Raw genomic sequence first — 22,848 nt, 5'->3', positions numbered from 1 at the left:
TCTCTCTCTGGTGTCGACGTTAGCCGGTGCTGAGTGGTGGGACTTTCCACTATATCCGATTCCGCCTGTCGTCTTCGATCCTGTGACAACCATGCCTGGAATCCTTCCTGTTGCTTGTCGTATTCAACTAACATCTTAGGTTCAAGTCATGATCGCATTCTCCAACGGTTGAGTGAGGTTCAAACTGAACGTGATGATGGCGTGGATAATGGCATCCGCGATGATGTTGACGTGAGGAATAAAGACGACGACGATGAGATGACAATGTCCGACTCCAGCGACGGGAATACAGTCGACGGCAACATGGCTTATCACAACAACGCAGTCACCTGGAATGATGCCGCCAATCAGAAGCAGCGTGCTGATGGCATTCACCTCGACATCTTCTTCGACACTTTATCCAACACATGTCTCTTCAAACTCTACTGCTCCATCCTTCACAAAGGCAGCAAAGCCAAAGGCCAAAAGCATACCCTGTTTTTGTTCATACACCCCGAGTCGGTTCGAGAGATCACGCTGAATAATGGGCGGTCCCCAGGGCCGAGCACCTCTAAGCCCGGCCGCCAGACGTTATCATTTTCTTTGACACCACATCCTTCCCTCGTTGTTCCCAAGGGCCTTGTTTTGGAGACGAAAGAACAGAGTAAAGGCGCACTGAATGTAATGCTGGCGTTGGCTAAAGCGACTGATTTCACTGTTCATCTCAACAATTCCAACCTTAATACACGGCTCAAAACAGGACGTCTGGAGTTGATTGCCCGCAGGTTCTCGCTGGATTCTGCTTCTGATCGTCCCCTTACGAACGAAAGATGTGCCAACCTCGGGTCATTGTATGCTGGCAGGGGAGGCGAGATTGTAGACATAGACAAAGCCACTGGAGGGCTGTCTGACGAGGCTGACGCGCCTCCGTCTTATGCTGGGCCATCGCAAGGACAGGCTTTAAAGAGTGAGTGCCTCATTTTGTGACTCGGATGAAGCTCGATGCTAACTGTCAATATCAGATAAACGCCGACGAATTGATTCAGACAGTGACAAGGGCAAATCTCCCGCTGTTAATAACGATCTATTCAATTTCATCCGCAGTTCTTTCGACAGCATGGAGACCCGCATCTGTGCTCGTATTGATGACATGGCAGGTCAAATCAAAACGCAGCTTGGCGATTTCGGGACTCGCCTCGACAATTTCGAGACTCGTCTACAGCAGCTTGAAGACACAGTCTCAGACGCATTAGACGTCGACCACGGTCCATTGATACAGGAAGAAATAAGTGAGCAGCTGGACGATTGCTTAACAGGTATCAAGGCGGAAACAGAAGACGTGTTTAGAGCTATTGATGACCGGTTTGATGAGACCATGGAGAGGTTGGAGGAGGAGGTGAGCGAGAGAATTGAACGACTGGAAGAAGATGTCAAGGACTGCACGGTCGAGCTTGTGGAGTCGACGTTGAAGCGGAAACTGACGAATGCGAGTTTGCGGGTGGATGGCTCGGTGTTTCTGGATCTGTAGCTCCATGTCGTTCCAATATACTCTCTCTCAAACCACGCTTGATTCCATTCGTGCACCTTATGAGAGGACTTTCTCTGCTATTGTAGAGGAAGTGTGTGACATGATGACCTTGACATGTCAGACGCTTCATGGATGGAGAGTCATCACTATGCAAACTGCTTGAGGGAAGGTTTCCCGTCAAGGAATATATTCCTTTGTACCCCTGATATCAAGAATATGCCCTCATAGTGTCATGTATCATAAGATCTCATATCGCCTCCTTTTGTAGACTAAACTGCAATTTTCTCTATGAATCTGCCATCTCCTCGTCTTCAGACGCCCACCTCTCCGCTATCCTTGCAGAAGCGACGGTATACGGGTGCTGCGGGCCAAGCACTCTCCTCCTCGCCTCGACACACTCCTGCATCGTCCACCTCGTCAACCCATGCCGCGCCTGGTTCCTCCAGATGAGAGCGAGATTGTTCATGCTCGTCAACGTATGGGGATGCTCCGGCCCGAGCTTCTGCTTGCAAGCGTCGAGCACCTCGAACTGCAGCTTGAGTGCCTCTTTGTGCTTCCCCTGGTCGTTCAGAATTAGGGCGAGGTTGTTCATGCTGGAAAGGGTGCTTGGGTGGTCCGGCCCCAGTATCCTCTTGCGAGCTTCCAGTGTTTGTTCTTGGAGGGTTTCGGCTTCGTGGAGGCGGCCTTGGAGTCTGTATGTGGAGGCGAGGCTGTTCATGCTTGCGAGTGTCTCCGGGTGGTCTGTCCCGAAGATCATCTTGCGAGACTCATACGCCTGTCTCTGGTATCTCTCTGCCTCGTCTGGCATCCCTAGAAGCCTGCATATCGAACCTAGATCGTTCATGCTGGCGAGTGTTCGCGGGTGGTCTAAGCCGAGCCTTCCTGTGTAGCCTTCGAAGACTCGTAGGAGGGCTATGTGGGCCTCGTGATACCGGCCCTGAGCCCTTCTCAGCGACGCCAGATTAGCCATACTTGAAAGAGACCATGGATGATCTTCGCCAACATTCGCTCTTCGTTCTATTGTGACCGCGGCTAGGACTGACTCAGCCTCCCTCCACCGGCCCTGGAGCTTGTAAATACATGCCAGGTTGTGCATGCTGGTCGTCCTTGTTAGGCCTTTGCCGGCTCTGCATACATTCGCCACTTGTGTGAATAATCTCTCGGCCCTGTCGTATGAGCCTTGGTCCATGAGTATAAGCGCAACCAACGAAGAGGCGGCCGGTGATTCCATGCTCACAGTCCCCAATTGGCTTCGGGCTTTCAATACCTGGTCGGCCATTTTCATTGCAACTTCATACTTGCTTTGGGCCCGCGCAAATCGGGCTGCATGATACAGAAGAGATGTCCAGTATCTCAGGAGGTAATTGCTTGTTGGTTGGCGGCTTGCTGCGACTTGGACGTGGGCAAAGAGCTCTTCGCAGGTTGCCCAGTTGGAGTAAACATCTCTTGGGAATGCTCCTTCTAGGTGCTTGACAAATAGATGCTCGTATGTGTGATGAGTAGAGTGGTTTATGCTTCTCTTCACGGCGAGCTGCATGAGGCCGTGCATTGAGAACATGTCGTTTGTGCCATTTGAAGATATGATGCAATGATTCAGCAGAGTCTCTATGTCGGAGTCAGGATCATAGTTATTGGATGCTCCTTTGAGAACTCCAGGATCGTTCCGACTGCGGATCCCAAGGAGCCATTTGGGGATGCCCCGGCTGTCAAAGAAGCTCATGAAAGATAAAAGCTCGGCCGCAGACGATCTCTCCGAGCGAATGGCCTTGAACGATGTCTGCCAGATGGTGAGAATGCTGTCCAATATCTCGCCGCTTCCATCGGGACTGTAACTGTAAGGTTCAAATTCTAGGAGCTCAATCTTTTCCTGTTCACTGTCAAGTAGCTGCTCGAAGTTGCGGGCCATCATGTATATATCCTTCCATCCGTCAGTTACCTATATGAAAATGTAGATAGATACCTTATGGGCCTGAAGAGCAACATGAGCTTACCTTCCTCTGCTTCTTCTCCTCCACTTTCTGCTTCTCTCTCCAGTTTTCGACATCAAAGGTCTCCAAATCGAACTGAAGTCTTTCGGGTTTTGTATAGCTTTCTGACAATGCTTCATGATGATCGATGTATAAGGCTTCGTCTTCGTCTCCATCATCCTCACCATTTTCGTTTTCGCCGTCGCTATTTTCTCTATCCTCATCTTCTGGAGCTGACAAAAACTGCATGTAAGCTGCCGCTCGGCAAATAGTGAGCGGGCTCAAGCCAAGTGACTTCACGAGATCGCTTGTTGAGCGTGGCCCTCTCCACAAGTTGTTTCCTGAATGGCCCAACTTTCGTCCCAGCAGAGCAACAGCATCAAAGACCGCCATGGGCTCCATCTCGATTACATTGTTGCGGTTTCCGGCAATTTTGTGTCCCACCTCCTTGTGGCGCGTAGTGATGAGTATTGTGCCATTTTGGCTTTGCAGCAGATCCGTCTTGTCCTGAAGAAACCTGGCGCTGTTCTCATTGACGCCGTCTAGGATGACGAGCCATCGGCCGTTTCGCTCATCGGACAGCCAGTCATAGGCAATCTTCAACGACCTGTCTGCCTTAAATCTCCACGATAATACTGCTTTGGAGGCGATGCCTCCGAGACCCTCGGCGATGCTGGACTGAGTATCGGCGCGGATCCAAAAGATCGAAGTATCTGCCGAGAGCACGACTCGGTGAGCAAGTTCGATTGCAAGGTGAGTTTTTCCTATTCCACCCAAGCCTACAAGGGCAATTCGGTTGGGTGGTGATGAGCATCTTTGGAGGAGATTGTGCAGAAGAGACTTGTGGCCGGTGAAGGATGGATCACGTCGGAATGGTAGGCTGATGATGACACCTCGTTGTGGGTGAAGTCTCTGTGGCTGGCGGACGTTGATGGCAGCCTCGTCAGACGGTAGAGCCCGATCTTTGGTCTGAAACGCACCGGAGTCGAATACTTGTTGTAGAAAGATGTCGGCTTCTGGAGAGGGTTCGTCGTTGGGCATCATATCTTGCCAATCAACGTCATGCTCGCAGTCTGGGATGAAATCCTCCATGAATTTATCATCGAGATTCATTTTGCCGTCACCTTGGACCCATGACTCATCTCTTTTCTCTATATCTTGGCCTCCGTGCCGAGACAACAGCCGCGTTGAGCCAAAGCGAGACAAGCCGTCGTCAGTGCCGCCGGACAAACTCTGACTGTCGGCTGAGGCCTCTGGGGAGAGCTCCAGAGTCATCATCCGCAGGGTGAGAAGCATGATGCCTTGAAGATGTGAAGCAACATGCTTTGCGATAGCCTCAATGTGTAATGGAGGTCGGTCTTGGGATGATGGAGCTTGAGGATCTGGTGCCGTTCGCTCGGTTGAACCAACGTTGGGATCACTCTGCTGGTCCGGCTCTTTGGCACCTGCTTCTGTCTTGATACGCTTGTGACTTTCGCAGACCCGATCGTCTTGAACAGACAATGCAGGAAATGCTTGCTTCAAGAACTGATCGTCCTCACCAGACGCTTGTTCATCAGTTATCGAAAGGCAGCACAGGGGACAGATATCTTGTGACAGGGGGGCTCGGAGTCGACTCTGATGAACAATGGCCTGAATCTGTTGCGCAGTGAAAACGTCCCCATGAGTATTCACGAGGTGCTCAGCAAGACCTGGTGCTCTGGGATAGGTCGTGCCTTGAGTGTTACATAATGGGCAAATATACCACAACGGCAAATGAACTTGCCGATGCCAGTGTTGGCCGTGAGCTTCCAACATGTGGCTGAACCAGGCTCTGGAAGTTGCGAATCTGTTCAACGGCTCGCTGCACTTCTCAGAAATGCAGACAAAGGGCTTGAAATCTTCATTGAGATGTATCCTTGAAACCGCGGCTGTCAGAATGCTGATGGTCGGAGCAGTGAAAGAGCAGTCTTCATACCTCCAATTCTCCCCTTTGGACTCATCTTTTGACAGAGGCGAAAAACACCAGTCACAGAGCAGGCTGTCTGCCGATTGCGGGGGATAAGCCATTTGCGTGGCGACAATAGATCTTGTTTTGCTCTTCGTCGAACCGTCCTTGTGCGAAAAATGCCTCTTGAACTCTTGGCTGTCAAGAGATGTGGGCTTCGAATCCCTTGACTGATGGGATCTGGCGCCTAGATGAGACCTAATTATCGGCGGAGGCCTCTGACCCTGAAAGGTCATTGTGGGAGGAGAAGCTGGCTCTCCCACTGCATCTGCTGTCCATGACTTTGGCTGATTGTAACCAGTCGACTCTTCATCAATAGGAGATAGGGCTACGGGGGGTCGAGGCTGGAGCCTCGCTCGACGAGATCGCCGATAGTGAAACTTGTGATACATGTCTGTCATTGCGCGAGCGAGATGTTCGAGTAAAGATGGGCTGGCCTCTGGATAGAACGAACCGATAGCCAGACGCGCAAATTGTTCGAAGGAGGACGAGTCAAGTCTGGTTGCGTATTTACCAATTCGGACTGCCTGGCTTGCTTCTGATGATAATTGGATGGTTCCGCCGAGGTGATGGAGGCGCTCGATTGCCCCCTCGATTCCTCGTAGACTTTCCACGCTGATGCGGCGGTGGGACTTGGACGGCGATGCTCGATCGGAATCGGTAAGCTCGACATCATCGCCGTCCGAGGTATCGGGTGCTTCAAAGACTGTAGGTTCATGAGTACCAAGGATACTAGAGCTGATGTGTAGAGACATACGATAAGTCAAGTTCCTTTTCATGACGTCCAACAAGCGAAGCACCAAATCCTGAACTTCGGCATGATGTTGCAGTTTGCGGTCAAGGCACATTTCTGGCACGGCGAAGACGCCCAAGAAGGCGGCCCATGCTGAGAACCGCTGTTGAAATTCTCCCACGGCTTTTGTTGCATTTGCATCGGCTTCATCCCTGAGTCTCGAGACTTGTCGGGAGAATAGCTGTTCGCACTCACCCGCCAGCTCAAAGATGGGCTCGCTAGACTCGATGCATTCTTCATCCATAACTCTTCAGAAGCGTCTGAACGTTGATGTATCGAAAGCAGATTCGACACATGTGGTCGACCATATGCGATCGCGTCCGTACGATGAGATTGTCAAGTCGAAGAGATGTGCTGAAAAAAGCTCGGAAGACTCGACTGCTGTGCGAGATATTCACGATGTGATGCTTGAAGCAAGTTGCAAGAAACTCGAGGATGTCTTCAAAGGCCAGGATATGGAAATGTCGAACTACTCAAGGTCAGTCGTCCTGTCCGTTCCCTATTCCTGCCTGACCCCGCCCCGATATTGCCCCCCCCAAATGACCTCTTGGGGGCAATGACATACAGGTATAGAGATGTACTCTCACAATACTTGGAAGGATCATTTCCTCTATACTATGCAGCTATGAAAGAGTAGATGCATCAAAGGTATCAACATGGTAGCAATCAAACATTAGCGCCGTGATACTGCACATTTAAGGCGCAGCAAGGCTCCAGCATTCGGACAGGGTCGTTTCTGATTGCTTCAGACCTGCTTAGGAGAGCCTCACAAGCTCCCCCGCTTTCAGTCTTCGGCGGTTGATTTCACACTTGAATAAGACAACCAGAAGCTGGACTCGAAAAACATCTCGTGTGCCAATAACAGCGAGGCGAGGCAGAACATGCCATGCTCCCAACCGAATCTCTTGCCTGGATTGGCTTCCAAGCATTAAAGGTACGCCTGGCTGGTCGACTGGCGGCGTTTGCGCATCGCAAAACCACCGTGAATCGGCCTACCAGGGTCCAGAATGACGCCGATTTGCTGGACTGCGACCTTCGCGATATCTTCAAGACTACGACTCTAGATGTGGACCTCTCAGTCGCGGACTTTGAGGACCTGGATCAGAGGGCACATGATCTGTTGTCTTCGCTCGACCGCATGGTTAATGAGGACTATACTCAAAGACACACAGAAGATGACGGAGCAGATTCCCGCAGCGACTCCCATGATATTGCAAAGATTGGCAGCGTCTATCCGAACTTGGCAGCGCTGATGCTCTTCCTTGATGAATCAGACTCGAGGCGGTTCACTTTGGCGAGCGACCCCGGCTCCTCCTTGTTCATACCTGCCTATGGCGAGACTAGGTCCCAAGTTCTCAACCATGTGGCAGTTTGGAGGACAGTCCTTCAGCGACTCATGGCGATCTCGAATCCGGCCCAAGGCTGGCATGGCATCTCGCAGCGTCAGACGAGTATAGGGGCGACGAAGCCGGAGCGAAGCCCTTACCCTGTTACGCAAAACTCGGTGGGAATCGTCATGGACGCTATCTTCAAGGAATTCGAGCAAGTTAACTGTGGCATGACGCACGAGGTCAAACTGAGGGTATTGGATGAACTGCACACCAGCGGATCACACTGGCCCAAGATTGAGATGCTCATATCATGTTGTCAATCTGAATGTGATTGGCAAGAAGCTATTTGCGACTCTATACAGTATGACTTTAGCTTGAGTGACCATCAGAGGACGCAGCACTGACAAAGATTAGAGCCCCAACCAATTTCGAGAAGAAGAACAATATCTGCATCGCCATACATGATTCTTGGAAGCAGCGTACAAAGCTCCGCCTCGTCTTCGACCAACGAGGGCTATTCGACATTACGGACGAGAAACCGCCAATCGCTTCATCCATTCAAGACTACGAAGAAGAAGCCCTCAACTCGTTGCTGGACAAGGACATGTTTCGTCCTATTAGCCCTGGCGCTTACCTGCGAGGATTGGCGATAGAGAGATTCGACCACCAGGAAAAGACATCGCTGGCATTGGCCCTCGCTAGATGTCTGATGGTATTCTTTGACAAAAGCCTCGAGCGTGCTGTTTGCAATTGGAATGCCGAAAGCATATTCATTATGCGCTCTGCTCGCCGTCATGGAGGGCCGCCTTGGTGGCATATCCTGGTGAGATCCCACCCTACAAGCTCGGCGCACCCCAACATACGCGATAAGATTGGCCCTGGCAATCCGGTGCTTCTTTCGTTTGCCAAGTTGCTGCTGGAGATTGTCAATGGCGAGAAAATACAGCTTGATGTCGACCCCGAGAACATTGCTCGGAACATTGGAAGTTGGGCCAAGATGTGCGGCTACGTGGAGGAGGCGCGACAGGACCGAAACAGTTTCTACCTTCAAGCTGTGCAAGGATGTTTATACCTACACATGCATTTGCAACAGGGCCTACATGTTCAAAACTCATTGCCTGGCATTGCTATGAAAGAGGTCATTTACGAACAGATCGTTCGGAACCTCGAGAGGGAGCTTCACCCAGAGGGACTCAAACGGAAACGCCGAGAATCCTTTTCTGACACGCCCCAGTCGAAGAAGCCGCATAGAATAGAGCCTCTTGGACTGAACAACTGCCTTGTGGAAGACCTGACAACGCCGCAGGCTAAAAATACAATGGGCGTCTGCTCACTTCTCCGAGGTACGAACAGTTATGCGCCTCCTCGGGCCGTACAAAGGAGTGGTTCCAGCTTCTCCAGCTACACAAGCTCGGAGGTACTCTCCAAATCTTTGTATGTAGCCCACTAATATTCAAATCTCACACTGTCACAATGAGGAGAAGAGCCGAGGTCGCTGACTATTCGTTTACTTTAGTTTCCATTCTACGAAACCGACGACTACTGTTGCTCCGCCGGATCGCGACCACTTTAGTGTCGCCATTATCTGCGCCATTGCAACGGAGTACAACGCAGTCTGTCACATCTTCGACGAATTTTGGGACGAGGAAGGGGATCAATTCGGAAGAGCGGCGGGGGATCTCAACACTTACACAACAGGCCGCATTGGCAAGCATAACGTCGTCCTGGCCCTACTCCCACGGATGGGGAAATCGAATGCTGCCGCCGCCGCCGCCGGTTTTAGATCAAGTTACAATAACATCGAGTTGGCGCTGCTTGTGGGCGTTTGCGGGGGCGTGCCTCGTGTGGGCGGCTTTGTTGAAGACGAGATCCTGCTTGGTGATGTGGTCATTGGCAAGACTGTTGTCCAGCACGACTTTGGCAGGAAATACCCAAACGGATTCGTACGCAAAACTTCTTTCGAAGAAAATCTCAGCAAAGCACCAAAGAACATTCAGGGTCTCTTGAACACCTTTGAAACTGATCGAGGCTTGGGGCTGCTTCAAAGTCAAACAGCCCAGTTCCTATTACAGCTGCAGAACAAGGGAACAGGCAGAAATTGTCGACCGCTTGCAAAATATCGTTACCCTGGGACAGCCAAAGACAGACTCTTTCGTTCAGATTATCGCCACAAGCATCGCGGGTTGCGAGCACATGTTTGTAATATTTGCAGTAGCAGCGCTGACGCTGTTTGCGAAGAGGCCCTGAACGCCACCTGTGAGGAGTTGGGATGCGAAGAAAGCTTCTGGATGTTCAGGGAACGCCTCCAAGAGAAAGAAGATCTTGAACAGAGCAGTCAAGGAGAGGCACAGGAGCCAGCAATCCACATTGGCGCTGTGGCGTCAGGCGACACGGTCCTTAAATCAGGCGAAGATCGCGATAGGATCGCGAAGAAAGAGGGTGTGATAGCCTTTGAGATGGAGGGAGCGGGCATCTGGGAAGAGATTCCGTGCATCATTGTCAAGGGAGTCTGCGATTATGCGGATTCTCACAAGAATAAGAGGTGGCAGGATTTCGCGGCGGCAACGTCGGCGGCGGCTGCAAAGGCTCTCTTACATCGTTACCCCAAGACGGAGAAGGCAAGGTATGGGTGAATCTGATGCATGGAGATATGTGGAAGCCATGCCCATTTCTATAATTCTAACTATGTTACGGTACCTGTGGGTATATAGGTAAAAAGCAAAGACAAAATTATTATATATAAAAGATAAACAGCCAGTGTTTGTTGAGATTGTTCGGGCAAGCACACGTCAGTCATCAACCTTTAACACGATAACAGACACACCGATTTTTCGCGCTCAGATGATCTCGGCCTGGGGTTATACATGTTCGTTCCAGGAATATTCGCCGTCTTTGCGGTTCTGCCGAGGCTCCTCGCCGTCCGCGCTGCTCGTCTCGACGTATACTTCGGTGGACTTGACGATGTGCTGCTGGCTAGAGGTCGACTGGCCATCGTCGAGTCTGTCCCAGTTGGAGCCTTCTTTGCGGCTGATGCTGCTCAGTCCTGCATTGAGCTTCCCACTGATACTGTTGAGCTGCGTGCCACCCTAGAAGCGACGGATGGTTAGTAATGACTTAACGGTGATAGGTTTTGCAGGAAAGGAGGTTCTCACGTCGACTGTTGCTGGCCCAGATCTCATGCCGGACTGTCCCGATGAACCTGAGTAGAACCTCCTGAAGAGGCGACGGAGTGGAGGCAGCGAGCAGCTGATGATGCCCAAACCAGCCTCAAGGACTGACCACAGAATCGTGGAACCCCAATTATCTATATAGATAAAAACTGGTCAGTAAATCTCGGGGGATTCTGTCTGATTGGGTGGCAGCACTCACAGAGCGATTGGTGCGGGTACTTGACAGTATCATAGGCATGATAATATCCCAGGCGAACCAGGCCGGCGGCACTACCAAAGATACCCAAGCCGAGAATGATCTGCACCGAAATCTTCCTCCGCTTTGGCATCTGGAGACTTCGCAGCATAAAGAACGGTGTGATTGCGCAGGTCCAGTCTACGATGGCGAGAACAACGGAGCCGGCATAACTAATGATGATCCAACCATATTCGATACGGCAATAGCCACTTCGTCGATCTCTGTCAGCTATTGGCATTCAAGGGGGGGGAAGCGTATTCAACCTACAGCTTCTCATTCCACAGCGCCGGAAGGGGCGAGCAGCTGACGAACATGATGATCAAGCACACGGTTGCATTCACACCCAGCAGAGCCATGTTCCCCCAGATGATGTAGGCGTAATGCCTGGTTGAGGTCAGCCTCAGGATCATGATGGCCATGGCAAGCTTCGTCAGCACCGACGACGCGAAGTACACCATTTCGAATATGAACATGTAGCCCTTCACCCTGACCTGGTAGTAGATGAGCATGCCTTCGGGCACATGATCGTCACGGGCACCCAGGCCATAGTATGTTGCTAGTATCAGGAATACGACAGACGGTAGTAGCGGGACCTGCTCAACCATCGTTAGCTGTCGGCAATACGGCGATTATAGGAGAATTCTGGACATTGTTACCCAGCCGGCTACTGCAAAGATGTCGTCCCATCCCCACGCTCGCTCTGATCCCGATAGCCGCATGCGCACGTAGACTCGTAGGGCGACGGTCAACGTCGCGAGAATACACACGACATATGTGATTGCTTGAATCGTCTTTGTGAAGCCATGGACGGGTATCGGAGGCAGGTTGTTGGCGATCTGTTGTATGCGCTCGCCTTCTTCGTTTCGGCTCATCAACGAGGCCATGCTAAGGGCCAATGGGGGAGGGCAGCCCTAGGGGGCAGCTGATTCGAGGAGGAGGAAGCTCAGAGCAGGAAAACGCGAATAGTTTGCGAGAAGTCGCAAAAAGGGAAACAAGAAATCACCAACGGATATGGCTATTGGGTGCCATCGTGGGACATAAAGTAGAAAAAACACACAACTGGCTTTGGACCGTTCCGTGATACTACCAGCGGTGTGTGTGTTTGGGAATTCTTCTTTTGTAGATCCCAATAGCAAAAGTTCGACAGAAAGCCCATGGAATATGGATATGGAACGAACATGGAACGGTCTTACCGGCGTGAAGCAGGCATTCCCCTGGAGGCTGGGGGCTTGGATGCGGCAGCTCCTCTCAAATTCCGTGCCGTATATCGTATTGAGCCGAATGCCTGGTTCTCTGAACTAGACCTTGTTGGGTCGTTCATCTTGAACTCATTGGCTAAATCCTTCTGTCATGCCATTGCGTGAAGCTCGTCAATACCATCGTACCATGATGGTTTGATTTGACCTTTGGCTTTTAGAATACCAATGCCTCGAGGAAGCACGGCAAATACCACAATCAGAATATTGCTGTATTACATTGTAGGTACGGAACATCTCTGTACATTGTACAACTGCTACGGGTTTGGGAAGCTCCTTTGCCTCATGGCAGGCCTTCTGGTCCTCGCCCTTGATCCATGGCATGCGTATTTCCGGCAGAATTACTCCCCACCCCGGCCGGATTCGTGTGCCGCGGCACGGGTTGACGTTACTTCGCGCAGCGCTTCTGGAATAGCTGAAGATGAAGCCAGGCAAGCGGTTTGCAAAGGCAAAAAGAAATCTTGGAAGCGAGGAACGGTCAGCACACAACAGACCCATGATACGCACACATATCAAACTCGTCGAACCCTTGTAAAATATCACAACACTTTCTTTGCCCCAGTGTATGCACGTGTTCATTGGGTGATCCCCGTCGTTTTGCGGGCCTCTTGCCGAGGATAGCCTCATCCGGGGGAATCGGCCCCGGGTCCGCGCAACCCCTGAGTCCGGGTGGTTTCGTCCGAAGATGCTGGCAGATTGCTACTGGCTGCTGTTCCGTGGGCCTGTCAGTTATCACTTCGAAGCTTACTATATCTTCGACAAGAGAGGAGACGCTAGAGAACCTTCAACGTCCTAATACGGAGGCCCTGGCTAGTAACGCCGACTGGGTTCTCCTGTCGCGCGCATGACAGCAAACCCGTCCCGGCTTTAAGCAGGACTACGACTGTTTGTTGGTTCTTGGTTTTCCGAAGAGGGCCTGACTTTCTGTTCATGCGGTTAGGTAGAGATAGATTCACAATCTCGGGTAACGGTCGATAATGAAGGGGGCCAAACAGGGGCAGAAGGGAGTAAATACCGATAAGTACGGAAGCTGGTGCCGTTGCAGAACGGCTGCTACGCCGCCGCTCATTTCTTCTCGCATATTAATAGGATTCGACGGGACCATGTTTCGGCTGCAAAGGACCTTGCTATGACAAGAAGACGGTGTAACGGCTTGGCAAAGATGTTCAGTTTCTTTTCTGGGCAGCCAAAGGCGCCTCAGCGTGTGCCGACCGACGTGGTTGTCCCGGTCGGCTTCTTTGACGACACAATCATCTTCAGGACCTTTGTTCTGTATACCCTGTTTGTTTTCGACGACGTGCTGGACCCTGAGAGATTACGCACCTCCTTAGAACGTGTCGTGAGCCGCCCTGGCTGGAACAAGCTGGGTGCTCGACTGAGAAAAAATGTGTGCCATAAGCCGCGCGCTCTTCCTCCTCCCNGGAAGGCATTCTTCTTTCGAAAGTCCCCCTTCTCCTGACCAGGCTGACATCTAACAACTGGCCCCTCCCGCATGAATTAGGATCGTGGAGAACTTGAGCATCACATACCAGCCGGCTTCTCCCCAGATCGGCCTGCAGTGGGGTTTGACCATGTGAAGCACAGTGATTTGGCTGTGGAGGATCATCCTGCGGCATCACACATACCCCGTCCTCCCCGCAATGGACGACCAGCACTCGTGGGAGATCCTGACAAGCTCTCGGATCTGATCTACGGGCCCGAGGTGCCTACGAAGCTCGATGATTACATCTACACAGACCGTCCTCAGCTCGGACTGCGTGTTGTCTCGTTCAAGAACTCGACGGTCGTCGTCCTCCACTGGATACACCTCGCCTTTGATGCGACGGCAAAACGGGCTCTCCTCGATGCTTGGATGTTGTCGCTTCAAGAAAGAGAGGACGAGATTCCCGAGCCGCTGGCTCCTGACGAGTATATCTTGGAGAATATTGGCAAGAATGCCACAGAGCCTCATGTCCTCGCCGAGCACCACGTGTCCAAGCCTGGCCTTGTCTGGTGGGCACTTCAAAACTCCTACAACTTGATAATCAGGAAGAAGGAGCATCGTATGCTCTGCATGCCTGCTGCGTACCTGGCAAAGTTGAGGGAAAAGGCTCTCGCGGAACTTGCCGCCCAGGCGCCCCCTGACGACGAGAAAGGGGAGGCTCCATTCCTGAGCGAAGGAGATGTTCTCGTGGCTTGGGTATCTCGATTGGCAATCTCGAATCTCCCGGAGAATTCTGAAAGACCCGTGAGTGACGCTTCTTGCTGCGCGCCGGACTATTGGAGATTCTTATACTAATCCGCTATCCAGATTGCCGTACAGCAAGCCTATCAGTGGCGGCCAATCCTTAAAGACTTGATCCCCGACAACCGACCATTCCTCAGCAACTGCGTCGGCTTCCTCGTTACCCTCATGCCGGCCAAAGAAATTCTTCAGAAGCCACTCAGCTATCTGGCATCCCAGATCCGCCGCTCGATCAAGGAGCAGGGCTCTCGTGAACAAGTGGAGGCCTACACGTCGCTGATCCGGCTCGACCCGGCCAACAGAGCGCCTCCGTTCTTCGGCAGCAGCTCGATGCAGCTGCTCATGTTTTCCAACTGGCAAAAGGCCAACATGTACGGAACCGATTTGTCGGCTGCGGCTGTGACGCCGCGCAGCACGCCGCTGACACCGTCGTATGTTCAGAGCGTGCAGGGCCCATACAGCTTCTCTGATGGAATTATTATCGTGGGGAAGGATGCGGAGGGTAATTACTGGCTTTCCGGACATAGGGGGCAGGGTCTTTGGGGGATGATGGAGAAGAAGATGCAGGAGGAGGTGATCTGAATGAGTGACGATTGCAGGGAATCAGCATCAACGATTTCCCACGCGAAATAGAGCATGGCTATATCGAATACCTAATATAATGTCTTGATCATACCCGAATCTTGCACTTCCACATGCCGCATCAAAATGCGTGAACTCCCTACATCCGATTCTTGCCCAACAATAGACATTGCTTTATAGAACCCACTCCACGGCACTACCTTACATGTATAAAGGTGTAAGAATATTTGAACCAACTTAGAACTATGATCAAACCAATTTCCCACGTCCTCTGCTCCGCTTTGCTGTGCGATCTGTAACATGCCTCAAAGAGTTCAGCTGAACAGACATCTGGCGTGTTCAATGTACTGGTCGTCAGACCGTCTTCAAAACTCAAGAAGATCGGCATCGCTCTTCTCCCATGGGTGGTCCATATCAACGGATCGGATAAGTTCTTCGTGCTTCCCGCTTCTTACGGTGATTACTGTAGAAGGGAATGTCCGCGGATGGGCAACCAGGCCTGCGGTGTACCCTACTTGAGGCTCTATCGGGTTACCCTGTTCGTCCAATTTCTTGGTGATGGTGAAGACAGCCAGTATCCGCGCAATGGTTACGAAGCGGTTGTCATCAGAAATGTACCGACCAGGACATACTCTGCGGCCCCAGCCAAATGCTTCGTCGGGATCAGGCTCGTTCCGCCGCTCGAGGAACCTCTCTGGGGAAAGAAAGGAAAGGGTCGTGGTATGTTTGCGGATCGTGATGGAACCACCACACTATGGGCAGTAGATACGATCCTTCTGGAATACGGAAACCGCCGTAGATCATCTCCTCGTCGGCCACGTGAGCCGTGGAGATTGGTAAGAGGCCATACCATTGTAACACTTTCTTAACAAAAGCAGAGGTGTACGGCAGCCGTTCCTGATCTTCAAACTGGGGAAGTCAATTAGGATATTCGCCGATTAAGCCGTCGATTTCCTCTTGCGCCCTCTTTTGGACGTCCGGAAAGAGAATAATGGCAATCATGAAGGCGCTCAGGGCGGCAACAGTGGTGTCTGAACCTCCGCCGTACATGATGCCCGTCGCCCATTTGATAGCGTCCTCCATGTCATGGTCTAATCCCCCATTTTGCGGCTCAGTGCTGCTGTATCGTTCGATGAGATCTGACACCATGGATGGACGATGGGTGCCCTTTGCCATTTGCCGCTCGACGAACGAGTATGGAACGTTTACGGTGTCATGGTTGAGAGCTGGTCTCAAGTCGACTAGCCTTGGCGAGGGCACCATGGCTCCTGAAAAAGTTGGTCATCATCTTGTCAATCAGTTCTACCAAGGGATCGGCCGCCTCTCGGTCAATGGAATAGCCATATACGATTTTGAGGGTCATGGCGGCCGCCTCGCTGGAGGGGATGATTCACTTAGCTGTATTGGTCGTTGCCTAGAAGGGATGCGGACTCACATCTTGAAATGTTTCACAATATCGTTGGGGTCGTCAAGAATCCGCTTCAAAAGGCGCCGCAACACTGTGCGGCGATTCCTTTCGTGCCTGCTTGCTGATGCATGAGTTTCCGATGCAGTCGGAACGTTTGGTGGTACGATCTGCCTGGCGTGAAGTTTTGGAAGCCACACAGCTCGTGCGCGAAAACAGACTTTGGACGGCTGGAGGTCCTCAACGACATCTTGTTGAGAATGCCGTCCGCTGCCTGCTTGTCGTTGAGGAGGATCATAGTTTGCCTTAGGACTGTTTATCAAACTGATTGGGCCGTAGAGATCCTTGAACTTGAGCCAGTGTTGGAACTCGGGAGTCCCGGCGGGTGGAAGGTCGAGGATGTTGCCGAGGATGGGTAGAGGCTTTGGGCCTGGAGGAAGTTTCGGGAAGGCATTCTTCTTTCGAAAGTACTGATGATGGATGAAGAGGCTCATCAAAGCAACGACGCCGGCGACAAGTATTGGCAACATGGTGGGGAGGAAGTTGGGGTGCGATATAATCCAACTGTGAATGATTGTGAATAAGTTTGGCACACATCAAAGTGGCGAACTCCGCACTTTCGGACATCATAACGTGACTGTCGGTAAATTATCATGATATGTTGTGAAAGGTTACAGCTGTCACGCAGTCTCCCTAGAAACAAGCCTGAGTGGTAGATTTTCGTACTACTATCGGGAAGCTCCATGAAGAGCTCAGTCGCTATTCTACAATCGCCATTCGCTTATCGCCATTGCCTTGTTGCCTCAGCGTTAGATGATACGGATTAAACATCGTTCTGACACAAAGAAAGATTGAGAGGAAATGTGGTTCTTAAACTTTCTTGTCGTTGTGGAATGGCGTGAGTGGCCCTATCTCCCCATATCAAAATGATAGAAAATTCGGCATATTTTGAACCTCCGTTAATCTCATAGGCTGCGTGGTTTTTGTGAATGAGGGAGATTTGATAGCCAGTGGCACACATATCGGACTGCATCGATCGGTGTCTATATCTATACACGTACCAGCGCTTCAGTTATATATTGATATATGTTATGGGCACAGATATGGGAGCTATGCATACCAACTGATCGTCTCTGACCTGAATCTTGCTGTGCTTTGCACTTGTGAGATACTCAATAAAGCATAACAGAGCACTTTTGTACGAACAGCGACATGACAACGTTGTCGATACGAGAGCATTTCATTGAGGTCTGGGAGAAAGAGCCGAGACAGGTCTTGAAAAGAACGATGACTCTATCAAAACAGCGGAAACCGCGGAAAAATGAAATCCTTCCTTGCACAACGCATACGCTGTCTTTCATTGGGGAAGTGGTGTTGAACAAGCCATCTTTTACAAGAGTGTTCAACGCCGAGGCGACCAATCGTTTCACTTGAAACCGCAGCAAGCTATGTGACCGATCAACAGCACGATCATACGACAGAAAGCCAACTCGACTTGTGAGTGCTCAAATTCAAACTCCGGGGGGAACGGTTATTTTGAGCCCTCGGTGCACCACCCGCCTTTGCATGGCTTAAAGCCATCTTGTCCGTTAACGGCTCCTCCATCACGACATTCGTTTCAATAAGTGCCGTGTCCCCTTGTCCAATGGGAGATTTAACGGCAAAATGCCCAACATGCCAACCGGCTTTATATAGAGGACTATCCAGTCTCAGTCAAAGCCAAGTGCTTCCATGTGCTCATGTGATTAACCAGTCCCCAGGCTTTTCCATCTAGGCGAAGCTGGAACTGCGCGATAACATATCACGGACAAGAAAGAGGAAATATTCGCTTATCAGTCTCAACGCAAAGTTTTTGACGAAGGATCAACCGTCAGATGCTTGTTTAATCCGCTTCGTCAGGGGGTGCCAAATCAGCTCTGACCAGTGATGGGTTCTGCACCAGCTCCGCGAGCAAGCCTACTGCACCTTCCACGAGGGCAAGTTGACATTTGTGGTGTTTGCTCTTCCGTTGTTCACTGATTTCGAGTGTATCCCTTGTGTTGGCTTCGCATCGGCACTTGCTACACATATGCTACTTCGTTTCAAGCCAAAGATGTCACCGCAGATACCTTCATCAAGAACACATTGCGGACATTGCTGACCCGAAACGCCGATTTACGCTCTAGGTAGTTACCTGAACGCTCAAGGAGTAGCTCGTGCGTGGGTCTGCAAATGGTGCAACGATGTAGCAGTCGGTCGACCATCGGCGCAACCTACTCGGGCGAGAGGTGTCGCTTCACCTCAGCCACTCCTTTCGACCGGTGGATGCCTCATTAACGCCCCAATCGCGTTCGTCATCCTAATCTTGGCAATATCAAGAAGAAGTTGTGTAGGATGTAGGACATACCCATTCGCTCAAGCTATGAGCCATCACTGACTCCCTGACACTTCTCCCGATGGATGTCGTTCATTTTGTGCATGTGAAATAAACAGCTAATCAGCCTACAGTTATTGATGCTCTGCAGAGGAATGCTGAAGTGATCAAGCCACTAATGTTCAATAGCTGGCCGGCTTCACAAAGACGATCAGTTGCTCTCAGAGAGATGAACATGCTCGGCAACGGTTAAACCGCTCGCCCGCAGTACTTCGTATGCCTGTCCAAGAGTTGTAGTGAGGGTATAGAGCTATTCTCTTCGCGCCGTTCCACATGACGTCCACTAAGAAGCTGGTCTTTGACCCTACTTGAGCGTGAAATGATTTTTTTTAACGTATGTGACCCTTCGTCCGGAGTCCCTGCTCTACATCTGAATCCAGACTCTCGTAACGCAATACCTCGCATGAATTGGCTCACCACGAATGTTGAGGATGGTTCTATGAAATTGGAGTATCAGTTGAAGATAACTATGCCAAATTGGAAACGGAACGAGACAAACCGCCCAATCTAGCAGTTGGACTGAGGCTACAAAAACAAGATTAGCCACAGATTTAAGCATATATTATTAGCCGTGGTTGAATGAATATGGCTATATACGGAGATACCACCTCCGCTTGTCTCATTGTAGCATTACCTCTGCTTCTTTCACCAACTGGCACTGACTTTTCGGAAGGGGCTCGAGCTATCGTGAGTTCAACCTGTAGATGAGGTGGCATTTCCGGCGCTTGTCACATGAGATAGCATTTCCTCCACTGCTACGTGAGGTGACATTTTCTCCCCAAGTTCTGTGAGTTGGCAGACTCTAATTCTCCGGAGCCGGTTAAATACTTTGTTTCGTTTCAACAAGTGTCCGAAACATGCCGAGCTCGTCGATCATGTACTCCTTAACCCCAGACTCCTATAAATATGTATGAGTTCGGTGATGTTAGTTATGAGAACGGACGAGTGGATCGTTGATATCGGCACATTCTGATTCGGGATCTGAGCCACATCAATATGAAGTCCTCCGCGATTCTTACCGCCATTGGGTGCCTTGCCGGGAGTGTTCTTGGCCACGGGCAAGTCCAAAACTTCACCCTGAATGGCGTGTACAACCAGGGCTTCATTCGTATGCCTACCTGCTTGCCCAAGCCGGCCAGACAACTGCTAACACAAGCATCCCAAACAGTTGATTACTACTATCAGAAGCAGAACACTGGTCATTTCCCCAACGTTGCAGGCTGGTATGTCTCCGCTCCAATGTGAATGCTCTTCTTCTATAGTACACTGCTTACATGGCCGACGTAGGTACGCCGAGGACCTAGACCTGGGCTTCATCTCTCCTGACCAATACACCTCGCCCGACATTGTCTGTCACAAGAACGCGGCACCAGGCGCCATCTCTGCCACTGCAGCAGCCGGCAGCACCATCGTCTTCCAATGGGGCCCTGGCGTGTGGCCTCACCCATATGGACCCATCATCACCTACGTTGCTGAGTGCAGCGGGTCATGCACGACCGTTGACAAGAACAGCCTGCGCTGGGTCAAGATCCAGGAGGCGGGCATCAACTACAACACCCAAGTCTGGGCGCAGCAGGATCTCATCAACCAGGGTAACAAGTGGACCGTCAAGATCCCGTCAACTCTCAGGCCTGGAAACTATGTCTTCCGACATGAGATTCTTGCGTAAGTTGCTTCTCCTCGTTGACCCCCCGGGTTGACAGTCCTAGGCTAACGTCTGAGGTTTAGTGCTCACGGTGCCTCGAGTGCCAACGGCATGCAGAACTATCCTCAGTGCGTGAACATTGCCGTCACAGGCTCGGGCACGAAAGCGCTCCCTGCCGGAACCCTCGCAACTCAGCTCTACAAGCCAACTGACCCCGGTATCTTGTTCAACCCCTACACGACGATCACTAGCTACACGATTCCTGGCCCAGCCCTGTGGCAAGGCTAGATTGAGGGGGTGTACCGTGTTCGTGAGGTGGCGGATGCTGACAGGGGGCACGATGGATGAAGCGGCGTGAGGTGCAGGACTGAGTGTATATACATATGTACCTCCCGGCGCTCAGCAGTATATAGCACTCAAACAGATTGCGATCGTTATTTGTACCTTCAGAATATTGTCTCTGGGCTGCAAAGGGTCCACCATGCAAATGCCAATCAAAGTGTTGGGGATTTGATAACAATGAATCTAAGACTTCATTAACGTATTGACGAAGAAAAGCTCTGGCTGGGTCGGAAACTTATCAGATACCGAGCTTTGCATTCACATACACAACATAAGGGGCTACTTGAGTCTCACCCACTTGAGATAGACAAAGCAAGTCTTCCACAAATGGGCACTCCCACGTGAAGAGACACGAAAGCAGCTCTCCGTTTGTGCTGCAGTGAATGCTGTCTCCTCGGATCCTCCATGCTTAGCTCATTTGCACTACAAGAACAGTGCTCCAGTGAAGTGACAATTCGGAAAGCTGCAGATTCCGTGCGACTCACCCCACGAACCTGGTTGCTCGCCTGCTGTACGAGCTGAGTTCCCATCCCCAACCTTGAGACCTGCCTGTTCAACGGAGCAGAAAGCCTCTCGAACGAAGGCATATCGCCGCGGTATCAACATGACGTCTGAGGAAAGTATCCAACTCCGCTGCCATTGCAGTAGGACTTTCAGGAGCTCCTCAGCGATGGCGCAACATTTGCGCGACACACCACCGCATCCGCCCAAGAACCCTAATTCTTCGCCTCCTCCCGACAAATTGATGAGGTGTAGCTGCGGTCGCAGTTTCAAGTCCGAAAAGGCACTCCAGCAGCACAGAAGCATGTCTCCTCGTCATCCTCGTCACCCAAGAAAGGCGCCGGTAGCACAAACAGATACAGCGGCCTCCAGCAGCCGAGAGAAGATGAAAGACGGCGATGATATGAAGAAACCTCCCACAAAGACCGGTGGTACAACGTCAGATGAGTTGTACACATCACGGGTCAAGGAACAGGGGGATGATGCCACTGTAAGTTTTCATCATGCCAGGAAACTGAGATGGCTCAAGTCCAGGTATTTACTGAAGCTGTCTAGGCCAACAAGGATCAGCAGGCAAATTAACCATCTCAACATACCAACTTGCCAGATCAGCCGGAGCGGGCCCGTGAAGCCTTCTCATCGTCCTATATCTGGTACCCCGGCGTTGGCGATGACCAATCCCTGTGCTGCGATCGCTGTGGATGGTGTGGTCATTGTGCTGGTGGATCTTCCAGGTTTGCGACTGTCTTCAACTTGTCACTCCGCCTTGAATTGCAGGGAGACTCCGGTCTGGTATGTTGTCGAGAGTTCCCGCAGGGTCCCAAAAGACCCCCTTGCCCCGGATTTCGTCTCCAGATTACTGATGCTTTCAGCAGCCACTGACCGGCAGATATCCACATGTTCGCATACACGTTTATGGCGGTGTCATCTCCGACGTTGAGGAAACAAGTAGCTAAGGTGCCAACAGGCATGTGGCTCTGTGAGATAGCCAGGAGCCGGGGCTGCTGCCAAGGTACATATATCTCTAGAGATCACCAGGGAATCACGTCAAGGCAGTCAACATGTGTGACAAAACAACTATCCAACAATGGTCCATAGAAGTATAAGGACGGGAAATCAAGCACAGACAAAGACATACATACTATGAACACGTATCTAGTTGAGACTCTTCTAACCCAATGACCCATGTTTTCCCGGCGAGATATGATCCGTTGAGGCTCCTTAGAAGTGCCTTCAGGTTGCGATGATGATGAGAAGAGGATTTATCTTGCATCAAGCCGTAGTAATACATGACTGAGTAGACTATCGTGAGGCCTCTAAGAGAGTATTCGCTGTTGACGAAGCTAACATCTAGACGTGGGCGAGACCTGAGGGTTAAGACAATCTGTACATCGAGAGGCCCTCCTCTTGACCGCCGTGAAGATTGCGGAAGAGATACGTAATCACTTCATAAGGTCTCTAGGCTCTGACAAGCTTTGAAGAGACAT

General features: G+C 51.2%; 7 protein-coding genes across 7 annotated transcripts; 4 read left to right on the top strand and 3 right to left on the bottom strand.

Annotated features, from left to right (window-relative positions):
* Positions 1 to 1,793: 1,793 nt before the first annotated feature.
* Positions 1,794 to 6,498, bottom strand: CCMA1212_001512 (uncharacterized protein; the record flags this gene model as incomplete). Its single annotated transcript, XM_073698935.1, has 2 exons — positions 1,794 to 3,443; positions 3,499 to 6,498. 2 exons carry the CDS (start codon positions 6,496 to 6,498, stop codon positions 1,794 to 1,796), a joined length of 4,650 nt encoding a protein of 1,549 aa, XP_073562285.1.
* Positions 6,499 to 7,140: 642 nt separating this feature from the next.
* On the top strand, positions 7,141 to 10,692 carry CCMA1212_001511 (uncharacterized protein; the record flags this gene model as incomplete). Its single annotated transcript, XM_073698934.1, has 4 exons — positions 7,141 to 7,946; positions 8,000 to 9,019; positions 9,102 to 10,214; positions 10,404 to 10,692. The coding sequence occupies 4 exons, from the start codon at positions 7,141 to 7,143 to the stop codon at positions 10,690 to 10,692; spliced, it is 3,228 nt and encodes a 1,075-aa protein (XP_073562283.1).
* CCMA1212_001510 (uncharacterized protein) lies at positions 10,444 to 11,877 on the bottom strand (the record flags this gene model as incomplete). The annotated part of the gene is made up of 5 exons (XM_073698933.1): positions 10,444 to 10,671; positions 10,738 to 10,889; positions 10,955 to 11,214; positions 11,261 to 11,586; positions 11,650 to 11,877. 5 exons carry the CDS (start codon positions 11,875 to 11,877, stop codon positions 10,444 to 10,446), a joined length of 1,194 nt encoding a protein of 397 aa, XP_073562284.1.
* A 1,534-nt stretch (positions 11,878 to 13,411) lies between these two features.
* CCMA1212_001509 (uncharacterized protein) lies at positions 13,412 to 15,055 on the top strand (the record flags this gene model as incomplete). Its single annotated transcript, XM_073698932.1, has 3 exons — positions 13,412 to 13,636; positions 13,751 to 14,476; positions 14,540 to 15,055. The coding sequence occupies 3 exons, from the start codon at positions 13,412 to 13,414 to the stop codon at positions 15,053 to 15,055; spliced, it is 1,467 nt and encodes a 488-aa protein (XP_073562413.1).
* A 365-nt stretch (positions 15,056 to 15,420) lies between these two features.
* CCMA1212_001508 (O-methylsterigmatocystin oxidoreductase) lies at positions 15,421 to 17,024 on the bottom strand (the record flags this gene model as incomplete). The annotated part of the gene is given in 5 exon segments (XM_073698931.1): positions 15,421 to 15,807; positions 15,875 to 15,964; positions 16,031 to 16,296; positions 16,316 to 16,431; positions 16,491 to 17,024. The coding sequence occupies 5 exon segments, from the start codon at positions 16,988 to 16,990 to the stop codon at positions 15,421 to 15,423; spliced, it is 1,359 nt and encodes a 452-aa protein (XP_073562412.1). The 5' UTR covers positions 16,991 to 17,024.
* Positions 17,025 to 19,869: 2,845 nt separating this feature from the next.
* On the top strand, positions 19,870 to 20,806 carry CCMA1212_001507 (Endoglucanase-7; the record flags this gene model as incomplete). The annotated part of the gene is made up of 3 exons (XM_073698930.1): positions 19,870 to 20,096; positions 20,161 to 20,538; positions 20,602 to 20,806. The coding sequence occupies 3 exons, from the start codon at positions 19,870 to 19,872 to the stop codon at positions 20,804 to 20,806; spliced, it is 810 nt and encodes a 269-aa protein (XP_073562428.1).
* A 459-nt stretch (positions 20,807 to 21,265) lies between these two features.
* Positions 21,266 to 22,317, top strand: CCMA1212_001506 (uncharacterized protein; the record flags this gene model as incomplete). Its single annotated transcript, XM_073698929.1, has 4 exons — positions 21,266 to 21,371; positions 21,430 to 21,851; positions 21,974 to 22,153; positions 22,237 to 22,317. The coding sequence occupies 4 exons, from the start codon at positions 21,266 to 21,268 to the stop codon at positions 22,315 to 22,317; spliced, it is 789 nt and encodes a 262-aa protein (XP_073562427.1).
* Between the last annotated feature and the right edge of the window lie 531 nt (positions 22,318 to 22,848).

Source organism: Trichoderma ghanense (assembly GCF_004382785.1).
Source record: "Trichoderma ghanense strain CCMA-1212 chromosome Unknown scaffold_1, whole genome shotgun sequence".
NCBI classification, from domain to species: domain Eukaryota; kingdom Fungi; phylum Ascomycota; class Sordariomycetes; order Hypocreales; family Hypocreaceae; genus Trichoderma; species Trichoderma ghanense.
The sequence above is the reverse complement of the archived record's forward strand: the minus strand, read 5'-3'. Positions and strand labels throughout refer to the sequence as shown.